This window comes from Salvia hispanica, chromosome 2 (genome assembly GCF_029641045.1).
Source record: "Salvia hispanica isolate PSC_SH4W2 chromosome 2, Shi_PSC_v1, whole genome shotgun sequence".
Lineage (NCBI taxonomy): Eukaryota > Viridiplantae > Streptophyta > Magnoliopsida > Lamiales > Lamiaceae > Salvia > Salvia hispanica.
The window spans coordinates 2,475,370-2,502,846 of record NC_142693.1 but is presented as its reverse complement, the minus strand read 5'-3'; the positions used below and the strand labels follow the sequence as shown (position 1 = coordinate 2,502,846).

General features: G+C 40.7%; 1 protein-coding gene and 3 pseudogenes across 1 annotated transcript; 1 reads left to right on the top strand and 3 right to left on the bottom strand.

Moving 5' to 3' along the window:
- Positions 1-55: 55 nt before the first annotated feature.
- Positions 56-1,823, bottom strand: LOC125211435 (putative disease resistance protein RGA3; annotated as a pseudogene).
- A 17,855-nt stretch (positions 1,824-19,678) lies between these two features.
- On the bottom strand, positions 19,679-24,021 carry LOC148931381 (disease resistance protein RGA2-like). The gene is made up of 3 exons (XM_089064008.1): positions 23,716-24,021; positions 23,285-23,448; positions 19,679-19,736 (listed from the first exon to the last, which is right to left on the bottom strand). Exons 1-3 carry the CDS (start codon positions 24,019-24,021, stop codon positions 19,679-19,681), a joined length of 528 nt encoding a protein of 175 aa, XP_088920134.1.
- LOC125212445 (putative disease resistance protein RGA1) lies at positions 20,672-23,259 on the bottom strand (annotated as a pseudogene).
- Positions 24,022-24,837: 816 nt separating the features above from the next.
- LOC148931380 (uncharacterized) lies at positions 24,838-25,714 on the top strand (annotated as a pseudogene).
- Positions 25,715-27,477: the final 1,763 nt, after the last annotated feature.

Sequence of the window (27,477 nt, the reverse complement as noted above, 5' to 3'; positions counted from 1 at the left end):
CAATATTCAGATTTCTCAAATGTACCAACTCCCTAATTGAATTAGGCAACTCTTTTTAATCACCGGAAAGAGTCAGATTATGCAGACATTGAAAGTTTGATAATATAGTACCAGGAATTCCACCTTTCAAGAATAATGTACGCAAATGCTTAGCAACATTTTTTGGAATGGGACTTGATTCTTCTTCAAGAAACTTGTATCGAATTACAATGCTGCCATCTGCATTATTGGCTAGGATTGAGGATGCAAGATCATGCACAAGATCATGCATCACACAATATAAAACATTTCCATAAATATCTTTCCATTGAACTTGCAACAAAGAATTCTGTAGAAGCACATTAAAAAACATGTTTCCCACAAACTCCATATAATTTCTTCGGCTTGGTTGAAGAAACTCTTCTCCCATCCATAGTTCAATCAACTCCTCCTTCTTGATCTCCCGACCTTTGGGGAAAATCGAACAAAACGTGAAGCACTTCTTGAGCCATGGTGAAGAGAGGTGATCATAGCTCAATTTCAGTATTTTTGAGATATTTTCACCTCCTTTAGCATCTGAAAACCAATTTTCATTGATGAAGCTCCACTCTTCTTCAGGCTTACCGCGAAGCACTCCCCCGACTACATTAGCAGCTAAGGGCATACCCTGACATCTTTTAGCAATCTTTCTTCCAATCATCTCTAATCGTGATGGAACTTCACCATTTTCATCAAAAGTTTTGACTTTGATTATAGACCAACAATCTTCATCTGATAAGCCATTCAAATGATGAATATGAAATGGGTTAACAATGGAAGCAACATTTTCACTCCTGGTGGTGACGATAATGCCATTTCCTTTAGTAGAAGTAACTCCCAGTACGGAGTTTATAAAGCCTTCCCATTTCGAAACATCATCATTCCAAACATCATCAAGAACAAGGAGATAAGTTTTACCCTTGAGAGCTTCTTGAAGCTTTTCTAGGATATCATCTCTGCTCTCAACTCTAGCCTTGAGAGCTTTTTGAGTTTTTTCCAAAATATCATCGCTGTTCTCAACTCCATCACTAGCCTTTTTAGTCACCTTATAAAGTATTTTGTTGAAAAGACTAATTGCGTCAAAAGTTTGAGAAACATGAACCCAAATTAGTGATCCGAATCGAGCCTTTACCCTTTCATGATTAAAGACTTTTCTAGTCAACGTAGTTTTCCCCATACCCCCCATTCCCACTAGAGCAAGGCTTGAGAACACCCTTTTCTCTTCCACTGGGGGTTTCTGAGTGAGAATGTCAACTAGTTTAGGCAGATCCTCATCTCTTCCAATAAAGATTGGATCAAGACTGAACGAATCCGTCTCGACGGAAGTATGAGCAACAGCGGAGCAGGTGCATTCACAACCATGCTTTGAATGCCAAGATCTGTTGCTCTTTTGTTCATAGACTCAAAATTAGCATTGATTTGTTTGATTGTGTGAGCCATATCATGCCGACGCAAAATGCCATTAAAGGATGAGAAGCATGATAGTACCTTATCCTTGGATGATTTCATTTTCTTCACTTTTTTGTGGAGAAGATGATAGCTGAGTTCATCCAAGATATTTTCAGCATCGAAAGCCACGGCTTCAAGCTCCCTCAACCATAGCTTGACGGCATCTTGGGTGATGGATTTCTTCTCAGCATCATTCAAGTAGGCTTGAATCATCCCCAATGTCCTCTGCAGCTGCTGGGCATCTTCATCGAAACTTCGAAGTAAAGAGTACTCTTCACTAAAAAGGTTGATGAGGTTTTGGAGAAGAACTTCAATGGATGCTGAAGACACTCCTTCCATGGTTTTGAAGAGAGAGATAGAAATGAAGAATGTCTGTAAACTTGTGGATGATGTGCTAATATTTTCTATCCTGTATTATAATTCTCACTGATCAATAATCAATTGTGGCCCACCCTTTTGCATGATTGGTTTGGAATATAAAGGTGAGCAATCTTATCCTAACGTTGGTATATTCTTATGCTGACAGATGCAAGTAAAATTTCATTTTACTAAGAATGACTATTTACTTGTCCTTCTAAATGTTAAATCTTATCAATTAGATTACGAGATCTAGTGGTTGAAATAATGCCACATAGATTATATTTTAAATTAAAAAATTAGTAAATAAATTTTAAAGGTATTAATGTCAATTCTTATATATAGTAGTTAAAATAAAGAGTGATGGTCAATTTTGGTTCAAAATATGTGACCAAAATACAAATTTGGTCTAAAACATTTGCTTTTTGAAAAATATGTCCATAACAAATGAAAATGTCGCTGAAGTAGTCTTTTGTTTATGGTACAGGCAAAAAACTAATGGTCAATGATAATTGCACAGTGGCATAACCGTTAGTTTTTTGACTGAATCGTGACAAAAGGACTACTCCGATAAGGATTTCATTTTTATGGACCTATTTTTCAAAAAGTGAATATTTTGGACCAAATTCGTATTTTGTTCATATGTTTTGGACCAAAATTGACAATTCTAAAATTAATCATTTTCCCTCTCCTCAAACAATTCCAACAAGGATTTCGACCTGTTTTTCAAAAAGTGAATATTTTGGACCAAATTCGTATTTCGTACAAATGTTTAGGACCAAATTTTGACTACTCTAAAATTAATCATTTTCTCTCTCCTCAAAATTATCTAAAAAATTTAAGTTTACTTAACTCTCTTGATTTAAATTATTTTTTTGTAAAAAATATATCAAATTAAAGGAAATTCGTAAGGATTCTAACGAGATCTCAATTGCATATATTCTGACAATAATCGGATGATGAAATTTTATAATTTTTATTTAATTTTCGTATATGTTGATAAACAAATTTTATATCAATAAATGCATCAATCAATCTCAATATAATGCTTGTACAATACAGTAAAACTCCGTGTTAATATTTTCTAGCACTTAGGTTAACATTCTCATGTCACTGTGTTGATATTTTTAATACACTGTTGATATAAAAATCCATGAAAATTATTACGTTATAACATCATTTTGTTGATATTTTATCTACTATTTATTGAAATCCGTGAATTCTAATCTCATTCACTCATTTTAAGATCCAGGGATGTAGGATTAGTGTTGTAGATTGAATACTATATGTGATAGGGACTCGGACTCGAGTCCATCCAACCATGCTCACCCTATCAGCCCGTCGACAACAATCTCAGGCAGCCCAGCCCAGCAAGGATGAAACAACCCTAGATTCACACCCTGCCAAATCCCAACGATATCACAATATATCTCTTATCTAAGTCTAGGGATTTTGTGCATCAATCACAAATCCTTAACCCGTATCTTTTTATATTTATGTTATTGAGTAATTTAGATTCTATAAATTAGTCATATGTTTAGCATAATTATCATTGAGAAATATGAATTAACTTCTATTCTCATTCTTGGTTCCGAAACCCTAGCACTTCAACTAGGTGTGTTTTATTCTTCGATCAATCTCCGTCGTACGCGTGCTCTTTTTGCATCGATAGAACCTCACGTTCTATCAATTGGTGCTTCCATTGATTACTCTTCTCCCACCATAATCAAATTCTCTCAAATTCATGTCCACTATTGAAACCCTAGCTTTTGATGCTTGAACACCTTCATTCACACGCATAAACATATCCTTCTCAAAATATAATGTCTTTTCACAAGGAATCACAACAGCACCACCTATCCATCGATGATATGCTCTTGGAATTACAACGAATGATCAAAGCTCAAAATCAAGCCTTGGTGGAAAATTTTGAGCGGCAAACGCTGATCGAAGAGGCTCTGGGCAGCCTTGCCGAGCGCTCACCTCCGCATCAGAGACCGAAGGAGCCGCCGGACCAACAGCCGGTCATGACACCACAGCGGGGCTGGTCTCTTCCACCGTCGGTCACAAACCCACCGCTGGGTATCAAACCCTGGGCCGTACCACGCTTCCGCCACGAGCCACCACGTTTCGATGGAGATAATGCCCCAGAGTGGATCCGTAAGATCCAGAGGTACTATAACCACCACTACACACCACTAGAGGATCGTCTTTATCTGACACAATATTTATTCGATCATCCGGCGTCAGATTGGAGAGAATATTGGGTGGAAACTAACAAAGACAAGAGTTGGGATGAATTTTTATTGGCCGTAAAGCATCGGTTTGATCCCGAATTCTATAAGCCCTATACGGCGACTGTCTCATTTGAGCCTTTTAGGTGGAATGGAGGGACCAGCCGAGACCAGCGACAACCCATACGCACAACGGCGTACCCTATTGCGAACCAGGAGCCTGATAGCCAGCTACTTCATCGACTTGAGGAAGTCAAGCAGACAATTATGGTCATTGAGGAGCACAAAGCAGATGGCGATCACATTGAACAAACTTGTAGTGAAGCGTTGCATATGGCTAGTGAAATCATCGTTGGTGACGATGTAAAGGGCGTCGGATATGACACCGAGCAAGCTACGCAAGTTCAGGCTCTTACTAAGCCCATTCTGCCAAGAGAAGGCTCGAGGGATCGAGTGGATGAAGAAATAGTGAACAAGGGTGTTTCACCAGATTTAGGTGCTCAAAGCGGTGTATCCGAAGCTATAATGTCTAGTTCCTTTAATGCGAATTCCCTGGGTCAGACCGATCCTGTGGAGGAGGTATTGCCTACATGGGATCCTGGGGATTCCGCTGGAAACTCTTGTTTTGAGACGAAAGAGGAGCGCAATGTGGAGTACTCTGCTTGCTTCGATGCCACAAGTGATGGTGATGGTGCTTCTCTTTCCATTGAATATGCTTATTGTATTACAGATCCAAAATATGCAGCAGGTCCGAAACCATTATTTAGTGATGGTAGGAAGTTTTGCCTAGAGCCGAATACTTTGCTAGGTGTTGGTTATCAATACTTGTTCAGATTGGAACAAACACTCACCGCCGATGGTCGCTCAATCCCTCCGCGTGACGAGCCAGTGATATTGGGCAGAGTCCCTATCACAGTCTTGAGAGTGATGCCTCCCCGATCAACTAACTCATCTTTTGAAATGTTCCAAAATTCTGTGGCTGCCCCTGGCGATGATTCCATGGCACTAAGAGGAGGCCTGAAGGTTCCAATGGATAGAGAAGTGGTGAACATAGGAGTTTTATTGGATTTAGGAGTTTCACTCCACAAGAAGGTAGAGAAGGGATTACCATCTACATGGGATCCTGGGGATCTTGTTGGTACCTTGTGTTTCGTGATGCTAGCCGAGAAAAATACATCCGGATATTTCAACATATGTAGTGGGCACATACAGCTATCTGCTTTGGAAATGATTAAGTTGGATATGATTAAGTTGAATCAGGGAAAAGAAATTACAGTTGGTTTGTGGACCGAAAATTATGGGACCTCGACGGAACTTGAGCTTGGTGTTGAATGGCAAGCAGAGAAGGAAGCTCTTGATATCGTTGTATGGAGAGGCAATGCGACTATGTTCCCTAAAGGATGGAATACTTCTATAAGTAGGAAGTGTTTGAAACCAAGAGTTCTCGCACGAAATGGTTCAAGAGAAGTTCTCGTTGTTGAAACAAATAAAGAATCAGAAGATGCAGGTCATGAGGAACTTGTTCACAAATTAGAGGAAGAGAATAGGGAGTGGAAAGAAGAGACCATCGTGTCCCCTTTGATAACAGATAAGCCAAATGTTATCCACGAAGGGCAGCGATGTTCAAATTTGCATAAATCTGCTCCAACATGGTTGCCCCCACTCCTAGATATTGAGAAGCGAGAAGCTGCACACCAGTTATGCTCACATTATACTCTTCTCACCACCACCTGGCAGCTCCACATCTTATCAATGTTCTTCGCAACTATTTTGACTTCCACCTTGAGGGCAAGGTGGATTTTAACCGCGGGGGAGTTGATAGGGACTCGGACTCGAGTCCATCCAACCATGCTCACCCTATCAGCCCGTCGACAACAATCTCAGGCAGCCCAGCCCAGCAAGGATGAAACAACCCTAGATTCACACCCTGCCAAATCCCAACGATATCACAATATATCTCTTATCTAAGTCTAGGGATTTTGTGCATCAATCACAAATCCTTAACCCGTATCTTTTTATATTTATGTTATTGAGTAATTTAGATTCTATAAATTAGTCATATGTTTAGCATAATTATCATTGAGAAATATGAATTAACTTCTATTCTCATTCTTGGTTCCGAAACCCTAGCACTTCAACTAGGTGTGTTTTATTCTTCGATCAATCTCCGTCGTACGCGTGCTCTTTTTGCATCGATAGAACCTCACGTTCTATCAATATGTATTTTAATATGACTCTAGAACCTAATACTTATAAAAAAAACTATTATAAATAGGAAAATTGGTCTCTAAAACCATGAACTTAGCCTAAAATTTGGTAATTCGCATGAACTTTGAAATCGGTATATAATATCACGAACTTTGTATTTTGTTTAGTATTTCCCATGACATGTCTATTACTATATTTGACTAGCTTAGGAGGCTTTTTCATCATACTTCACACAATTAAATCAACGTTATTTTTAACGTGACTTTTTATCTCACATGTTATGAACTTAAAAACTGGTTTCAAATATTATAAAACATATCACAGTTGCCTACATTAAATAAGATTTTGATGAAAATATCTTATTTGAGTGAGTTTGAGAAATACCAAACAAAATGCAAAATTCGTAATATTATATAACAATTTCAAAGTTTATGAAAATACCAAATTTTAGGCAAAGTTCATGATTTTAGAGACCAATTTCTCGTATAAATATGTATAGGTTTGGAATATCATCACTTTCAGCAGTGTGGTTAGAGTCCGCACAAGGCAAGTAAATTCTTTGTTTTTGTACTTCATAAAATTTAACATTAAATGTGAATTGCAAGAAAACAATTATAATTAATAGATATTAAAAAAACAGACCATTATGGAATACATTAAATCATAAAATTACATTTTATTGACAGCTGAAACTACATAATTGAAATTCTAAATTATACAGTACATTCTTAAAAGCCAAAAAATACATAATCGTAATCATAAAATCACTTGTGGTTTGACCAGAGTGTACCTAACTTTGTTCGACTAAAGCGTGCTGCGCGGATCGTGGATAATTTTTCATTCCAGTGAAGTAACTTCTCTACGAAACATATCTTCCCCCCATCGCACGTAACTTCTTGTTCGAACTTCAAGAGTCTGCGGGGATTTCGAACTTTTATCGGCTTGTTTAATTCACGAAATAAGGTGATTAACACCCTCATCGGTCAAACTGATATCGCCAGCGCCATAATTAGGATTCATAATTTGCTAGAGCAAACAGAGCAACAAAAAATCATGAAGAAGTTCATGAAATGTGTGAAACATGAAATGGATTGTGTTAACCTATGTCGAATCATTGACAATATAGAGAATGAGAATCTGTCAAATATTCACACACCAAATGTTCATGTTGAGAGAATTTTGGATAAGACCTTAACATCAGCTCAAGAGGATCCTTGCCACATTAGCAGCCCAAGTTGGAAATATATTCTGTTGATGTTGAAAGGAAGAGAGCAATCGGATGAGAGCACTCTCCGATGTTCTTGATGCAATGCTGCACTCTCCCACGTTTATGAGGCAGTTACTCCATGAGGAAGTTTTTCCACTTGTAGTTATTATATATAGATGTATTTCTGATCATGTAAATCATCAAGCTATAATGATTTCTTGCTTTATTATGTTTTTTGGCTGCTATCCTTTTAGGGATTGGAGATGATAATAGTAGAAAGGGTTTAGAAGTAAAAAAGAGTATAAAAATCAAAATTTTATCATTGCTCTGTTGGATATTTTGATGGACTCTTATTGGGCTGTGATTATTTGTTGAGCCCAGATGTTGTTAATTGGGTTGAGCCCAATTACTTAACCCCTCTCACCAGATGCTGCCACGTGTCCTCTTTATGGATGATGGTCTCCTAACCGTTGGATTTAGGGTGAGACGGTTTATGTGTGTGTTGGCTTCGTTGAGCCGTTTCATATCTCATACACACTCTCTCTCTCTTCGGTGTAATCTCAGAACGCTCTCTCTTCTCTCCTCTCTTCTCCGGTGTTCTTCCGGCCTTCTCTTGGTGATCTTTCTCGGTTCTTTGAGAGTAAGATCTTGTGTGAGTGCTGGTGTGAAGCAATCTCTTCGATTGCTTAAGTTCTGGAGAAGTTCTAGGGTTTTGCGAGTAGAGGCTTTGTCCGGTGGATCTTGATATGGTGTGAGGGGCTTTAACGGTGGAGGTATTGGTGGTCTGAGGGTTAACTCTATCCAATCCAGTTGTGCTCCTTGGGTCTTAGTTCTGGACGAATAGATCTGTGTTTGTGTGGCGGGTTCTGAGCCAAGATCATTTGATATCTTGCTCTTACGTTTAGTGTTCTTAGTCAATTTCTTGTGTTTAGATCCGAGAGGATCTTTCTTTGTATTGCTGACTCGTTTCTTGAGTGTGCAGGTACAATTGAGTGTGATTGAAGCAGGCGTGATAGCTTCAAGGTCTTGTAATAGTTAGAACTAGATTCTAGTGATCTTAGTTTATATTACTTGTTAAATCAGCCGCGTGGGTGAGAGTTTGGCTGAGCTCTCTTGTACAAGAACAAAGAGGTCTCGGTAATTAGTGAACCTAGACTGATCTGATCCCTACAGTGGTATCAGAGCCACGGGGGGATTAGTCTAGCACGCCGAGTCGCTTAAGGAGGTGGGCAAGTGGAATCCTCCTTCGAGAGGGGATTCACTCTGGTAAATTGGCTCAATCTCTTTCTTGTTTTAATTTTCTGTTTAGTGCCAACTATAGGTTTGGGCTTTTGTTTCTGGTAGACAGTCTTTGGCAAGGACTTAGGACCTCTGTGTTTTCTTTTCTCTGTGTTGCTTCCGCTGGTTCTAGTACTCTGTGATCTGTGATCTCAAGTCACTTGACCACCAAGCATCTTGTGCTGCCCAAGTGACCCCCTGCGCCCTCCAGAAGTGAGTGATTGCGAGCTGGGATAGCCTTGGCCAGCCTTGCTCGTGACAGTCAAGGATTTGAGTCTCTTTCTGTTGTGTGAAATCCTTTGGTCTGTTCCTGTTTTGCTGGTGTATGTCTCTGTGTTCTCAGGTGTGTAAGGCTGCGTGTTTCTGTCTTGCTTCCTGTGTTCTTGCAAATTTTCTTGTTAAAATGTCTCAACCCGTTGGTGTGGTTCCTTACAATGGTAAAAATGATTTTGCTATTTGGAAACAGAAAATGAAATGTGTTTTGATTCAACAAAAAGTGTTCAAAGTTGTTGATGGTACCTTGCCTGATGGTACTGCTCAGGATAAAATTGATGAGATGAATGAATTGGCAAGGGCTACTATTGTGTTAAATCTATCTGATTCTGTGATTAGGAAAGTTGATCATGAGGAATCTGCTGCTGAAATGTGGAAATTACTTGATACTCTGTATACTGAAACCTCCATGTCTTCTAGGATGTATTTGCTTGAAAAATTGTTTAAATTTAAGCTTGATCTTGCTAAAGACATTGATGACAATGTGGATAGGTTTCAGAAGTTAGTTCAGGACATTAAGAGGTCAGGTGATAAGACTATAGATGAATACACAAGTATAGCCCTGATGAATGCCATACCTGACTCCTATAGTGATGTTAAGGCTGCCATTAAGTATGGCAGAGACTCTGCTCCTCTAGACCTAATTATTAGCTCCCTGAAATCCAAAGAACTTGAGCTTAGGGAAAGGACTGCTGATAAGAATGCTTATAATAAGGTGTTGAATGTTAGAGGTAGATCTAAATCTAGAGGGGGCAATGAACCCAGTAGTGGTTCTGGAAATTCCTCACACCCTAGGAAAAAGTTTAGGTCTAGATCTAGAAGCAAGGACCCTAGAACCTATAGGAAGTGTTTCAACTGTGGTGATGTTGGGCACTATAAAAGAGAGTGCACTAAACCTAAAAAGAATAAGTTCCCTAACAACAATCCCCAGGTTGAAACCCTTGTCAATGTTGCTGCTTATGATAATGTAAATGATTCTATTTTTATGGTGCATGATCTGCAATTTGTCAATGCCTCCCCTGCATGTCCTTTTACTTCAAATAATTGGCTGTGTGATTCTGGATGTACTTATCATGTGAGTCCTTTTAAGGAGGTGTTTTCTGAGCTAAAACCTGTAACTAAGACTTTTGTGTCAATGGCTGATGACAAGAAGTGTGAAATTCTTGGTATTGGCACTGTGTGTTTGAAGTTTGAAAATGGTTATGTGCTCAGCCTAAAGGATGTCAGATATGTTCCTGATCTATGCTATAATTTGATGTCTTGTACTGCTCTTGAAAATGAGGGTATGGGAGGGAAGTGGGGAGAAGGTTGCATGAAAATTTGCAGAGGTTCCATGTGTCTTTTCAAAGCTCAGAAGAAGTGTGGCTTGTATGTGTGTAATGCTGTGCCTCTTGCTTGTGACAAAGCTTATGCTAATGTAGTTAAAACTGACAGAACCATGTTGTGGCATAATAGGTTAGGTCATATAAGTGCAAAAGGTCTGAGTATCCTGAGAAAACATGCTTTTCTTTCTGATAATGATGTCCAAAGTGAGTTGCCCTTCTGTGATTCTTGTGTGCTGGGTAAACAACACAGAGTTTCTTTCCCTAATACCCCTACTCCTGCTAGTGTGAGTAAATGTATTCTTGAATATCTGCACATGGATGTTTGGGGTCCTGCCTCTGTATCCTCTCACTCTGGATGTGTTTACTTCTTATCTGTGATTGATGATTTCTCAAGAAAAGTGTGGTGTTTTTTGATGAAGCACAAGTCTGATGTTTTTGAAAAATTTAAAACATGGAAAATCTTGATTGAAACTCAAACTGGTAAGAAGATTAAGGCTATTAGGACTGATAATGGCCTGGAGTTCTGTAATAATCAGATGGATGATTTATGTGATAGCTTTGGAATTAAAAGACATAAAACAGTGCCTTATACTCCACAGCAAAATGGGGTTGCTGAGAGAATGAACAGAACTTTACTTGAAAAAGTGAGATGCATGCTTTCTAAATCTGGATTGTCAAAAAGGTTTTGGGGTGAGGCTTTGTTAACTGCTACTTATTTGGTAAATAGGTCTCCTTCTGTGCCTCTGGTTGGTCAGTGTCCTGAATATGTTTTCTATGACAAGCCTCTTGATTTTTCTCACCTAAGGGTGTTTGGCTGTACTGCCTTTGTGCATAGTAAGTCTGACAAACTTGAGCCTAGATCTAGGAAAGGTGTTTTTCTAGGTTACCCCGAGGGTGTCAAAGGGTATAGAGTCTGGCTAAGGGATGAACCTGGCTTCAAGGTCATAATAAGTAGGGATGTAGTCTTCAATGAAGATGAATTCCCCTGCTTAAGACTGACCTTGAACTCAGATCCTAAAGATGTGGACAATGAACCTCTCAATGAGGTGGAGTCCACAGATACACTCACTGGTGTGGAGCAGCCTATTGGTGCTCCAAGTGAGGTGGAGCAGCCATTCTGGAACACTTATCCAGTCTATACTCCTAATGAGACACTTAATGAAGGACAACCAAATAATGCTCCAAATGTCTGTGATAACCTGCCTGATATGCATTATAGTCCTCCTTCCCCTGTCCAAAATGTGATTAATAGCCCTGCTGGTATTCAAAATGCTATTGAAGTTCCTAACTTACAGGATTATGTCCTTGCTAGAGATAGAGCTAGAAGAACTAATGTTAAGAAACCTGTTAAGTTTGATGGCTTTGTTGGTTTAGTTGCTCTTTTAAACTTAGCTTTCAATGTTCATGAGTCTGATGGGGATGAACCCCAAACATATAAGCAAGCTACTACATCTAAATTTTGGAGTCAGTGGCATACAGCCATGATGGAGGAAATGCACTCTTTAAAGATTAACTTTACGTGGATTCTTGTACCTTTGCCTTCTGGTGCGTCTGTAGTTGATTGCAGGTGGCTCTATAAACTGAAAAATGAGGTGGAGGGCCTTAGGTACAAGGCTAGACTTGTGGCAAAAGGCTTTACCCAACAAGAGGGGGTAGATTATACAGAGATTTTTGCTCCTGTTGTTAAATTCACCACTGTGAGATTAATGCTTGCCTTATGTGCTCATTTTGATTGGGAATTAAAACAGATGGATGTTAAAACTGCCTTCTTGCATGGTGACTTAGATAAACCTATTTACATGAAGCAGCCTGAAGGCTTTGTTGATCCCAAGTTCCCTAATCATGTGTGTTTGTTAAAAAAGACCCTGTATGGTTTGAAGCAATCTCCCAGGCAGTGGAACATCAAGTTCAATAATTGCATGCATAAGTTAGGTTTTGCTAGAAGCACCTTTGATGCATGCTTGTATATTAAAGATCTTGATTCTGTTCCTGTGTTTCTGTTGTTATATGTGGATGATATGCTCATTATGGGTCCATGTTTGAAAACTATTAAGGCTGTGCAATCTTCTCTGAGTGATAACTTTGACATGAAAGACTTAGGGGATGCTCAGAAAATTCTTGGCATATGCATTTATAGAGATAGGAAGAATTATTCTCTTACTTTGCATCAGGAGCCTTATGTGAATAAAGTGTTGAAGAAATTTAACATGTTTGATGCCAAGCCTGCCTCTGTTCCCCTTGCTGCTCATTTTATGTTGAGTAAAGATCTTTGCCCCAAGTCCCAGTCTGATATTGATGCCATGAAGAAAGTCCCTTATGCTAATGCTATTGGATCTGTTATGTATTTAATGGTTAGCACCAGGCCTGACATTGCCTATGCTGTGTCATGCCTTAGTAGATACATGTCTAATCCAGGTCATGTTCATTGGGAAGCTCTGAAATGGCTTCTTAGATACTTGAAGCAAACTGCTAAGTATGGATTATGCTACTCAAAATGTGATGATGGTGTCTTGCTAACGGGTTTTGTGGATTCCAATTATGCTAATGACAGAGATAAGAGGAAGTCAACTACCTCCTATGTATTTTCAGTGTGTAGGTCTTGCATAAGCTGGAAATCACAGCTGCAGCACATTGTGGCCCTGTCCACCACTGAGTCAGAGTATATTGCCATCACTGAGGCAATGAAAGAAGCTGTATGGTTAAAGGGAGTACTTTCTGAACTTAAGTTTGTGAAATCCTCTCCTGTGTTGTTCTCTGATTCTCAATCTGCTATACAGTTATGTAAAAATCCTGTTTTTCATGATAGAACAAAGCATATAGATGTAAGGTTTCATTACATTAGGGACATTGTTGAAAAAGGTGAAGTGTTTCTTCATAAAGTGCATACTGATAAGAACCCAGCTGACATGGGAACTAAGCCCTTACCTTTAGAAAAACTTCTTTTCTGCATAAAGTTCTTGCACTTTGATCTAGGATAGGTTGCATGTCCCGGGGGAAAGACCTCAGTCACCTTATCTGCTGTGGTAAGGGTGGTAGGTGACTGGAGGCATAAAGTCCTTTAGACTAATGGGTGTCAGCCCCTCTGGTGTCTAAAGGCAACCTGGTAGTTTCCCAAGATGCTTGTGGACTTAGTCCTTTGGTGCTGAGGGATCTGCCTTGTAGGCTATGATGAGAATACCTTAGCCCACAACACTTGATTGGTTTCCCAGAATAAAAGTCCAAGGTGGAGTATGTTGGATATTTTGATGGACTCTTATTGGGCTGTGATTATTTGTTGAGCCCAGATGTTGTTAATTGGGTTGAGCCCAATTACTTAACCCCTCTCACCAGATGCTGCCACGTGTCCTCTTTATGGATGATGGTCTCCTAACCGTTGGATTTAGGGTGAGACGGTTTATGTGTGTGTTGGCTTCGTTGAGCCGTTTCATATCTCATACACACTCTCTCTCTCTTCGGTGTAATCTCAGAACGCTCTCTCTTCTCTCCTCTCTTCTCCGGTGTTCTTCCGGCCTTCTCTTGGTGATCTTTCTCGGTTCTTTGAGAGTAAGATCTTGTGTGAGTGCTGGTGTGAAGCAATCTCTTCGATTGCTTAAGTTCTGGAGAAGTTCTAGGGTTTTGCGAGTAGAGGCTTTGTCCGGTGGATCTTGATCTGGTGTGAGGGGCTTTAACGGTGGAGGTATTGGTGGTCTGAGGGTTAACTCTATCCAATCCAGTTGTGCTCCCTTGGGTCTTAGTTCTGGACGAATAGATCTGTGTTTGTGTGGCGGGTTCTGAGCCAAGATCATTTGATATCTTGCTCTTACGTTTAGTGTTCTTAGTCAATTTCTTGTGTTTAGATCCGAGAGGATCTTTCTTTGTATTGCTGACTCGTTTCTTGAGTGTGCAGGTACAATTGAGTGTGATTGAAGCAGGCGTGATAGCTTCAAGGTCTTGTAATAGTTAGAACTAGATTCTAGTGATCTTAGTTTATATTACTTGTTAAATCAGCCGCGTGGGTGAGAGTTTGGCTGAGCTCTCTTGTACAAGAACAAAGAGGTCTCGGTAATTAGTGAACCTAGACTGATCTGATCCCTACATGCTCAACAACACTATTGATATAATAGGAAAAATTTAATAAAAAAAATCTGATTTGGTGACGACCACTCTCACGCCCAGTGAAGGAGCATCACATAGCGAAGGTGATTAATCCCCTCTGCTTGCAGGTGTGATGGCGCCCGTGCCCTCTAACCTCATTCACATTGTGTTCAACGATGATCCCTCCCCTTGATCGAATGCTTAACAATCCGCATTATAGATGATACATCTACATCTTCTATTGTATTCAAGCCATCTTCACATTGGCCATCATTAAATAAAGCCTCCAGCATTATGTTATAAGAAATCACATCGCGCTCTAACCCATTGGCGTGAATCATGGTAAAAAGACGAAAAACTTCATCAACTCGTCCCATTTTACAGTACCCGTTCATCAAAATACTATAGCTTGTAACATCAGGCTTGATTCCGGATTTCACCGCTAGTTGGAAAATGTTTCTAGCTTTATCCATTTCTCCTATCAAACAATATCCATTTATCAATTCATTGTATGTAACAATATTCGGTTGAACATCAATTTGCTTCATAGTGACCAACATATGCTCGGCCTCTTCCATCCTTCTCTCTCGGCAAAGAGCATCAACAAAAATATTACAAGTAATCACATTTGGGCATACCTTATCCGTTATCATCTTGTTTGACATGTCTTCAGCCTCCTTCCTTCTACTATGATTGCATAACCCATCAATTATTGAAGTAAATGTCAAAACATGGTCCTGGTCCAACAATATCCCAATAAAGCCTGAAACTCATATGGGCCTGGTACTAATATGGGCCTGGTCCAACAATTCCTTTTTAAATTCCCGTTTGAAACTCATTCTTCCCCAGTATCCTTTATTCAGTTTGTATATATAGTTGCAAAAAGAAAAAAAATATTAATAACATCAAAATCAGAAACTCAGTGAGTACATGTTAGAGATGAGAGGATCCCCAACCATTGGGGCAATTCTTCTACTCCTATATTCTCTAACTCTAACTTCCAAACTGTTGGAAAGTGAAGAAATAAATAGCTACCCACTATTTATTATAATGAAGTTGCTAGATTACATTAATTATTTGAAGAGTTCCTAAAATGTAAAGTTCCAAGCTTCTTTATTGTTGTAGTTGAAGAGTCTCAAACATCCCTATAAATAAGGGTGATGAGCATATCATTAAAACAATGAAAAACAACAAGAAATACAATCTCTTTACTTTCTACAACAATATGCCTATCCAATCTTTCTACATCTCTCTCGGTTACCATCTTTAAGATGGTATCAGAGCAGGAAATCCATAAAAAACCTCTAATGGAGGTCAACCAAATATACACTCTCGAGCAATTGGTCGAGACAATATCAAATCTTATTGATTTGTACAAAGGAAACGCAAACCAAAATTCATTCAAACCAAAAAATCTCGGAGTAGAATCCAAATATATTGCTCCTGTTGCAACAACGGTGTTAGCAAACAGCCAAAGATGTATCACCACAAAACCATCCCTTTCTATGTTGCTGGATCTTCACCATGCCTTTCTCACGAATCTGCCCTCACCCCGAAGAAGATCAGCGGCGAATATCCTCCGTCTCCCGCTGAGGCTAACGGCGTATCTGCCGGAAGACCATATGATACGGAGTCAAAGCAGTGCGAAGAACAACCATCAGCCCAAGAAGCGGAGGCTCTGCCTCAGCTTCACCAGCCCGCGGCGATCGAAGGAAGACATAAAAGGAATTGTGGACCGCCCAAGAGATATGGAAATTTTCTTTAATATATTATTGTTTCCAAGTTTAGTTTATTAGCTTACATTATTTAATTCCTTTAGAGATATTTTCTTTCCTTTTGAGTAGGACGGCTTAGTCCTATAAATAGTCCTACTTCATTCATTATGCAATAAGAAAGAATTGGAATAATTGAATTCTTCTTCTTTCGCTTAAGTTCTCTCGCAATTTTACAAATCCTCAACATCCTCGATACTCCAAGTTCTTGCCTCGGAAGACTTGGGGGTATCAATTGGTGCTTTCATCCCGAACTCTCTATCATTGTACTCTAAACACCACCGTCATGCCTGTGATCACGGAACCATCAACGTCCTCAGGGGACGGCATCGCCAGCCGCCTGGACGAGCTCTTTGAAGCCATCACGCACTTGACATCGGAGCTGGGTACAACTAACAAGGTCCTCGCCGACACACGAGCTGATCAGGTGAACCTCCGTGCGGCTGTCCGCGACTTCACCGGAACTGCCGGGAACAACGACAACAACAACAATCATAACAACGGCAACAACAATTTCCGCAACCGGAACCGTCAGGACAAGCCACCAGACGCCGGCCCAAGAATTCGCCTCGATCCTCCACGCTTCAACGGTGAGAATACGGAGGATTGGATCGACCATGTCGAGACATATTTCGATTACAATGAGACACCAGCTACAGAACGCCTTTTTTTGGTTAGAATGCTCATGGACCCTCCGGCTTCAGCTTGGTTTCGCTATTACCGTGCGAACAATTGCGACTCATCCTGGGAGGACTTCCTTCAAGCGATCCGCCATCGTTTCGACCCGGATTACTATGTGGATTATGTGGGTGTCCTTTCAAACCTCAAGCAAACAACCTCTGTGCAAGACTATCAAGCTGCTTTTGAAGGCAACTTAGAGAAGATTTCTGGAACAGCGGAGTCGACTTTGATCTCGTTATTCATCGCAGGGCTCAAGCAACCGGTTCAGAGCGAGTTGAATATTCTCCGCCCAACTACTCTCTCGGCAGTCTTCGCTCTAGCTCGGGAACTGGAGGCGTGTCACCAAGCAGTTGCTCCGTCGGTTTCACACCAATCTAGAAGACAATGGCAAAACAACTACCCAATGTCAGGTAATAAGCCGGTCATTCCAGCCGCAGCACCAGTCCACCGGGCGACTGCTTTTCCATCGCCGCATACAATACCAGTTGTTCGCGTATCACCAGCTGAGAAAGCGGATCGCCAGCGACGGGGTCTGTGTTATTTCTGTGAGGAAAAGTGGATCCCAGGCCACAAGTGCAGCAGCACATTCCTCGCCTTTATGGGTGACGATGACGGTACAGCCTGCCCGGAGATTCCAATGCTACCGCCACCACCAGACTTGATCGAGGCTACTACAATGGAACCTACGGTCATCACCGCGGACGTATCTAGCATACACTCTTTGTCCGGCACGCAGAACCCGCGCTCGCTTCGGATAGTGGGGCTTATCCGTGACACTCCGTTCCAGGTCTTACTTGACGGAGGGAGTACTCATAACTTTATTCACCCATCTATTGTGGAGAAGCTAAGCTTACCTTTAACAACGGTCAATCCGTTCCGTGTCTACGTCGGAAACGGTGATTCCCTCACCTGCACGGCCTTCTGCCCGAAGACACCAATAGTACTCCAAGGCCATAACTTCGAGATCGATCTATATGTTTTAGCCATCCACGGCCCAGATATTGTCCTCGGCGTTCAGTGGCTGCAAACCTTGGGTGACGTGACTCATGATTATGCAAATCTTACTGTCAAATTTTATTGGAGGGATTAGTTGGTCCGACTCAAAGCCGCGGATGCACGTCCGCGACCAATTTCGTTCAACGCTTTGACGGCGCTAATAGCAGAAGATAACGACGTTGAATTATTCGAGCTCGTGCAGTACAAGGACCCGATCCCTGACAATAACATGATCGCCGAACTCCCAATGGATCTTCTCCCTTCTATTCAAGAAGTGCTGCACATGCACACACAGGTATTTCGACTGCCGGAGGCTCTGCCCCCGTCTCGCCCATGGGATCATAGGATCAGGCTTCCACAGTCAACAAAGCCTATCAATGTACGCCCGTATCGATATCCATATTTCCAGAAAACGGAAATCGAAAAACAGATTCAAGAAATGTTGAACCAAGGAATAATTCGTCCAAGTGTCAGCCCTTTCTCATCCCCGGTTTTGCTCGTTCGCAAAAAAGATGGCACTTTCCGCTTCTGCATTGACTATAGGGCATTAAATGCGGCCACAGAGCCTGACCATTTTCCAATTCCGACGGCTGACGAGCTGTTCGACGAACTAGGTGCAGCGCGATGCTTTTCAAAGCTAGATCTCCGGTCGGGGTACCACCAAATACGAATGCACGAGGAAGACATTTTCAAAACTGCATTCCGCACGCACTCAGGACACTATGAGTTCTTGGTGATGCCATTTGGATTGACGAATGCTCCATCCACCTTTCAAGTTGCAATGAATGCAAACTTTCGACCATTCCTCCGAAAATTCGTAATTGTGTTCTTTGATGATATATTAGTCTATAGTACCACTATCGTCGAGCATGTTCAACACCTGAATGAAGTACTCACTATACTTTCCTCGCATTCGTTCTTCGTGAAATTGGGAAAATGTTCGTTCTGCAAATCGACAATAGATTACCTTGGCCACATCATGAGCGCTGGGAATTTACAAGCAGACGCAACTAAAATCCAAGCCATGACCGATTGGCCAGTTCCCACAACGGTTAAACAATTGCGAGGATTTCTAGGCCTCACGTCAATATGCAATGATCGCAGCCCCACTCACCGACCTGCTCAAGAAAGACAGTTTCATCTGGGACGAGTCCGCTTCCGCCAGCTTCGAGGCTTTGAAGAAAGCAATGACTTCTGCACCGGTCCTTCGTCTTCCAAACTTCAACAAAGTATTCATCGTGGAAACAGATGCCTCTGACTTAGGTATTGGAGCAGTCTTGTTATTACAAGAGGGGCACCCAATAGCCTTCTTTAGTAAGAAACTCGGTCCTCGGTGTCGCATCGCTTCAACATACCACAAGGAACTCTATGCAATCGTGGAGGCAGTTCAAAAGTGGAAGCAATATTTGCTTGGCCGTGAATTTGTGATAAAAACTGATCAACGCAGCCTCAAGGAGCTCTTGCTACAAGTCATTCAAACCCCGGACCAACAATTCTACATTCGGAAATTGATGGGTTATAAATTTTGCATCGAATATAAAACGGGAGCGTCAAATAAAGCTGCAGATGCAGTGTCACGGAGGGAGGCAGAGTCAGGAGCAACATTGGCGACTCTGTTCACCGTCGTGGCTCAGCCAATTCTGAACATCTTGGCCGATATTCAGACGGAAAATAGGGAAGATGATCACCTCCGTCTTCTGCACTCCGCAGTCAAAACGGGAACAGCTTCGTGCCATATATCAGTACAGGATGGCCTCCTATATTATAAACGGAGAATATACATCAACCCGATTTCTCCGCTCCGTGCTAGATTATTGGAGGAATTTCACGGTTCCCCAGTGGCAGGACATCAAGGCATTGATCGTACATTTCATAAGCTTGCGGCAGTTTTTTACTGGCCAAATATGCGACGAGACGTACGCGCCTTTGTGGGTGCCTGTCTCGCATGTCAAGTAACAAAGTACTCAACCCAGAAACCGGGCGGCTTGATCCAACCGCTGCCCTTACCGAGCCAAGTATGGGATGCCGCAACGTTAGACTTTATTACGGGTTTGCCGCAGTCCCTAGGGTTCACCGTCATTATGGTCGTGGTTGACCGTTTATCGAAATATGCCCACTTTGGACCGCTACCCACCGGATTTGATGCTATGCGTGCAGCCAAGTTATTCACGCAAATTGTGGCCAAACACCATGGGTTCCCAAAGTTCCTACTCACAGATCGGGATCTAATCTTTATGAGCCAATTCTGGATCGACTTGATGCACCTAAGTGGTACTACTCTTCAACATACAACAGCCTATCACCTGCAGACGGACGGGCAAACTGAAGTGATGAACCGAACATTGGAGCAATACCTGCGCTCCTTTACATTTGACCGGCCTAATCGGTGGGCGACGCTCCTCCCTTGGGCTGAATGTTACAGACGTGTTCCGTAACGGCTCCGATCAACTATCTTCCGAGTAAGAAACAGTTGCCGGCGGCTCGAAGAGCACGGCGGCGAAAATTAAAGAGCTGGCGCGGGGGGTTCCCGTCGGCAGCGAAAAGGGTTGATGAGCGAATTGCACGATAGTTTTGGGCAAAATATTTCATTCATAAAATCAAAGTTAATGAAATAACCCTATTTATAGACTAAAGACCCTAGGGTTGGTTCGACTTACCTAATCTATTCGGGAAAGAACCAACAAAGAAAACCCGAACGGGGCCCATAATTTCGCCCGACTCCAAAAGGAAAAATAAAAACAGTTTCGCAAAATAAGGAAAAATAATAAACAAGGAAATAAATGCCAAAAGACTTCTCTTCTACTTTGGGGCAAAGTCACGGTACTTCTCCGGCGGTTTAAGATTCTTCCTCGGCCTCAACTCTCTGCCCGGCGGCGCACACGCCTTATCCGGCTCCTCCGCACTGTCGCTCGCATCAGGTTCCACTGCCTCTTCCTCCATTGCCTCGCGCTCTGCCCTTTCTTCCTCCACGCTTGTGTTCTCCGCCCCCACCGGTGCTGTAGTCGTGGAGGCGTCAGGGGTGTTCGTAACAACTCCCCCCCCCCCGTTAGAAGCTTCCTTGTCCTCAAGGAAGAGGTCCGGAAATCTCTCCATAATGGGGTCAGCCGGCTCCCAGGTAGCCGACCCCAACCCATCTGACCAACGCACCAGGATGTGTTTCGTCGGCTTCCCGCCGTGCCATACCACCTTAGAATCCAAAATGGCTTCCGGTGAAACAATCGGACGATCTCCCATAAACTGCTCCGGTAACTTCACTCCCTCCGGCGGACCATCACCTGCGACGAACTCCTTCAATAAGCTAACATGAAACACGTCGTGAATGCGGCTCCCTTCTGGCAGTCGTAAACGATAGGCCACCGGGCCAATCCGAGCCAAGACTTCAAAGGGACCATAAAAGCGCCTGCTCAATTTAGCCGATAAAGGCCTCGCCACTGAATGCTGACGATAGGGTTGTAATTTCAACCAAACCAAGTCGCCTACGTCAAACTCAACATGTCGACGATGCCTATTAGCCGTCGCGGCCATGCTTGTGCGAGCTCGTTCCAGATTCTGACGCAGCTCAATGAGCAGGTCGCCCCGTTCACGAATCATTTCCGCAACCTTGGGCGGGGTTTGGGCCGAAGGGGGGGCGGCCACCAACAAGGGGGGCTCTCTGCCATATAAAGCACGAAACGGCGAGGTGCCTAACGCAGCATGATGGAAACAATTAAGGGCCAACTCCGCCCAAGGCAAGAAATTCGCCCACTCTATTTGGAGAGATGTTAAATGACAGAACGAAGCATTGATGAGCCTCACCTTTTTCAATCCTTTCAAAGAAAGAGACTTGAGATTAGGTAAGTGCTCCAGCGTTGGGATTTCCTCAATTTCTGAGCACCTAAAGAGTTTAATTTCAATCAAGTTATCAAGTGGTACCCAAGATCCCTTAGGCCCATCACATACTGCCATCTTCTCAGCCCACGTTGGAAATCTTATGCCTTTGAATCCTGAAATCTCCAAATTTTTCAGATTTTCATGAGGTTGGAGGCCTTCCAATACACTCTCATCATTTCTTTCATCTTCTCTACCATCACTCCATGTAAACGCCAAATCAAATAAGTTTGGTTTCTGAAATATATCTGCTTTCAGAGCCTCTTCCTTATCAAGCACCATCTCCAAATCTTGAATCTCTAGTGAGCCTTTGAGATTCTTCAAACTTCCGAGCTCTTCAATTTGGTAGCCCTTCTCTTTGCCTACTGTGAAGTAAGGTAGTGTTTGGAGATTACTTAATCTCCCAATCTCCGCCGGAAACTTTGTATTATAACCGATGTAAAGATGCCTTAAGTTAAACATATACTTCAACGTACTTGGCAGATTCTCTAACTCCCCGCATGCTCTTAATGTTTGCAAGTGATGGAGTTTACTGATCCATTTCGGCAAGTTTACAATTTCTGTATCATAAATGTTCAGATTTCTCAAATGTACACCAGAAAGAGTCAGATTATGCAGACATTCAAAGTTTGTGAATATAGTACCAGAAGTTCCACTTTCCAAAAATATTGTACGCAAATATTTGGCCACTTTTTTTGGAATAGAACTTGTTTCGTCTTTGAGGAACATGTATCGAACATGGTACTGCCATCTCCAACATTGGATAAGACTGAAGATGCAAGATCATGCACAAGATCATGCATCCTACAATTCCGAACATTTCCATAATTATCATTCTGTGCAACTTGCAACAAAGAGTTTTGTAGAAACACATTAAAAAACATGTTGCCCACAGAATCCATGTCATCTCTTCGGCTTGGTTGAAGAAACCCTTCTGCCATCCATAGTTCAATCAACTCCTCCTTCACGATTGTCCGACCTTTGGGGAAAACCGAACAAAATGCAAAGCACTTCTCGAGTGACGGTGAAGAGAGGTGATCAAAGCTTAATTTCAATATTTTTGAAATATTTTTACCTCCTTCGGCATTTGAAAGCCAATTTTCATTGATGAAGCGCCACTCTTCTTCGGATTTACTACGAAGCACTCCCCCGACTACATTGGCAGCTAACGGCAAACCTTGACATCTTTTTGCAATCTTTCTTCCAATTATCTCAAATCTTGATGGAACTCCACCATTGTTATGAAAAGTTTTGGCCTTGATTATGGACCAACAATCTTCATCTGATAAGCCATTCAAACGATGAATATGAAATGGGTTAACAATAGAAGCAACTTTTTCACTCCTGGTGGTGATGATAATGCCATTTCCGTTAGTAGAAGTAACTCCCAATATGGAGTTTATAAAGTCTTCCCATTTTGAAACATCATCATTACATACATCATCAAGAACAAGGAGATAAGTTTTAGCCTTGAGAGCTTCTTGAAGCTTTTGTAGGATATCATCTCTGCTCTCAACTCTACTCTTTTTAGTCAGCTTATAAAGTATTTTGTTGAAAAGACTAATTGCATCAAAAGTTTGAGAAACATGAACCCAAATAAGTGATCCAAATTGAGCCTTTACTCTTTCATTATTGAACAATTTTCTATCCAACGTAGTTTTTCCCATACCCCCCATTCCCACAAGAGAAAGGCTTGAGAACACCCGTTTCTTTTCCACTGGGTCAGTCAAGGTGAGCATGTCAACTAGTTTAGGCACATCACCATCTCTTCCAACAAAGATTGGATCAAAACTGAACGAATCCGTCTCGACGGAAGTATGAGCAACAGCAGCAGGTGCATTCACAACCATGCTTTGAATGCCAAGATCTGTTGCTCTTTTGTTCATGGACTCAAAATTAGCATTGATTTGATTAATTGTGTGAGCCATATCACGCCGACGCAAAATGCCATTAAAGGATGGGAAGCATGATAGTACCTTATCCTTGCCTTTGGGTGTTTTCATTTGCTTCACTTTTTTGTGGAGAAGATGATAGCTGAGTTCATCCAAGACATTGTCAGCATTGAAAGCCTCGGCTTCAAGCTCCCTCAACCAGATCTTGACAGCATCTTGTGTGATGGATTTCTTCTCAGCATCATTCAAGTAGGCTTGAATCATCCCCAAAGTCCTTTGCAGCTGCTGTGCATCTTCATCGAGACCTCGAAGTAAAGAGTACTCGTCTTTAAAAACGTTGATCAGGTTTTGGATAAGAACCTCGATGGCTGCTGAAGACACTCCTTCCATGGCTTTACAAAGAGAGATCTATAAAATGATTGTAAGAATTCTTGTAAACTTGTGGATGATATACAAACACTATTCTCTAGTCTCTTCTCCATTATGACACTAATTTACCTTCACAATCATATTTGGTGTTGCGACAGAATAGACATAATTGTGTAAAATCAAGATAAACAGAAACATAAAGAAACACGGAATTACATGGTTCACCAACATTGTGTTGGCTACGTCCACGGGCAGGAAAGGGGAACAAATTGTATTCAAAGTGTGTTACGATTACAGAGTTATGCGTCCTACTTCTATATAAATAGGCGCACAGACGACGAGCTAGGCCCAATAATACAATTAAAGCCTAGGGCATGTTTGGTAGCTAAGTTTTGACAAGTTTAAGATAATTAACTTGACAAAACTTACGTTTGGTAGTCCATTTGGCCTGACGTGATGACCCGTGTTTATTTCATTGACCCGCACTGTTCATTTAGTTTTGTAAAGATAAAATACTAGACAATCACCTCCCGTTTGTAAACTACATCTTTTTTTGGGTTGAATTAATGCATCCTTTTTCAAATTTGCTCTCATCCTCCTCCACACTTTTCAGCTCCACCACACATTTCAGCAACAATTGAATATTTCTTCAGTAATTGAAGCTTTCTTCAGCTGCAACGCTCACCCCCTATTTCCTTCGACGCCATCTATATTCTCAGCTCCGCAACCCCACCTCCGCCAGCAGCTCCCACCGACGCGCGATTGTGTACGTTTACATTGGTGATGGCCCGACCGTTTAAAGTTTCGACTGACATTTATCTTTTGTTAGAGGACATAATGAATGTTTTTCATATGCAATCAATAACAATTTTACACCTATACTTAAAAAAACGGAGAGATTTGCGAGCTCGTGACAGGAGGCGTCTGATTAAACATTACTCCCACCTAGATAGGCTTCCTCCCCATGTCAAGCATATGAATAGACTTGTTCATCTGAGCGATGTTGATTGCTTAGTGAACCTTCGTATGGATAGGAACACTTTTGGTCGATTGTGTAGGCTTCTAAAGGAGGTTGGAGGACTGCGGGATGGCCGATATGTATTTGTGGAGGAGCAAGTGGCGATTTTTGTAGGAATTCTAGCAAATCATAAGAAAAATCGAATAACAAGGTCCAACTTCCTAAGATGAGGTGAAACTGTATCGCACTATGTGCATATTGTTTTGCAAGCTATCATAAGTGTACATACAGTATTGATGCCAAAGCCAGATCCCATTGCGGCTGACAACACTGATCCACTCTGGAAATATTTTAAGGTAAATGAGATTGCAATTTGAATGATTTACCTTCTTGATTGTTGGATTTAAATTGATATTGATTTTATGATTTACCTTCTGACTTGTTTATTTTATCTTATGATTTACCTTCTGATTGTTGGATTTAAACTGATATTGATCATATGTGCATAGGGATGTATCGGAGCTTTAGATGGTACTTACATCAATGTCCTTGTAAGAAATGCAGATAAGCCTCGCTATCGCAATAGAAAGGGTCAGATCTCAACTAACACCCTTGCTGCGTGTGACCGCAAAATGAGATTTTTATATTATTTACCGGGCTGGGAAGGCTCGGCCGGTGATTCTCGTGTGCTTAGGGATGCAGTACATAGAGAAGGAGGTTTGAGAGTTCCCAAAGGTTGTGATTTGTAATTCATACATAGCAGCCCATAGAGGGAGAATGGTCATTTCAAGTCCATTAGTCCTTTATGGACTACCAAACAGCTGACAAAATGGGTTAAAAAAATGAAATGGGCTAACAAACACCTGATTAGTAACCCAACATGTACCGAAACCTAACTCTAACTAAAGTTTCAAGTTAACTCCACAAAGCCCATGAGAGCTACCAAACATAAAACACATATAAACAACTAAGGATTCGTGCTGGTTAAAATCAAACGGTTGTATGGATTTATTCCTAAAAGTCAAAATCTTTAAATTTCATTTTTCTTAAAGTATTCTGTTAATAAATTTGTGATCTTGGCGCAATTCTTCATAAGCAACAATCATAACAATTTGGGTTGATATGAAATCTATATACTAAGTATGAAATTAGATAAAACACACAACACATAAATAAAAGGGCAATCCATCAACAGAAATGGAAAATGGAAAATGAAATGTACCAGCCGAATTCAATCGTTTGGTAATGAAATTGCTCTCTCTATCTCTCTGATCAATTTCAAATATTGAGAATTTGAATTTGAGGTTCAAAACAAGATTATCTTAGCAGAGCTTCAATTATTGAAAAGCCAAAGCTAGTTGGTAATTTAAAATTGTACTATTGACCTTAAAGTAGTCATTGTTTAGATTATAAGTTGTAGACTCTTGTTCAACGAGGGCCCACAGTTCTAACAACTACTAGTAGTGGTCATTTTATTTGTAGAAAAATAATTCTTCTATAGTATAATAACGACTTGCATTTTAATTGAAGAAATAAAGGAGAATTTAATAGCCAAGATCCTCTTTTCCAACTACATAATAATCCACCATGCACGATCCTAATCGTGATTGTTAATTAATACTCCATCCATCCGTTCAATGATTTTTAAATTAATGATTTCTTTAAAACAATTGAAAATTACATAATTAAAAAGTGATGTTGGAGTTTTGTAGCATCGGCAGTTTTTATAAATTAAAACCAAGGAGTTTTATGTACCACTTCATGTCCTAATGAAGATAACTATATTATTTATGTCTGTACCAAAGAAGGTGATTTATTTATTACTATATTTAGTTTATTTTATTTTATTCTCTCTTCTTTTAACAAATAAAACTATATAAATTCCTTGTCATCCAAAAAATTGTCATTTTACCTGCAAAGAAGAATATATGAGAGTATTAGTTATAGCCCATGGTGCAAACTACAACGTGAAAGAATCTTGGTAAAAAAACAAGAAGAATATATGATGAGAGTATTTAGTTGCTATTGAACCAGAGAATAATAAATTAACCGATGTTTTTATCTACTAAACCAGTTTATGATTGTTAAAAACACAGTCACATGGATTTATCCTATTAATAAACAAAACACAATTACATCAGAGTTGCATTTATTACAAAGCTAAAGCTAGTGGCTAATTAAAAATTAATGACCCGTGGTTAAAACAAAAAACAAAAAATTTATGACCTTTCTAAACTGAAAGCAAAGTGACATAAAGTTCAAATAAATTGTGGATGATCTTCTAATAATCTTCTCACTCCTGCATTATGATTCCCACTCATCATATTATAATCATGTGTTTTTGTTTATGACTAAATTAACACAATCTCCCACATGCAATATAAATTTAACCCACGACACTGTCAATTATGGCTTCTTTTGTTCTTCAAAAATTTGTTTTGGGTTCGAAATTGTTTAGCAGAAAGAAAAAATAACATATTGGGCCTATATAACTTAACTCATAATCACATTAAGGATCA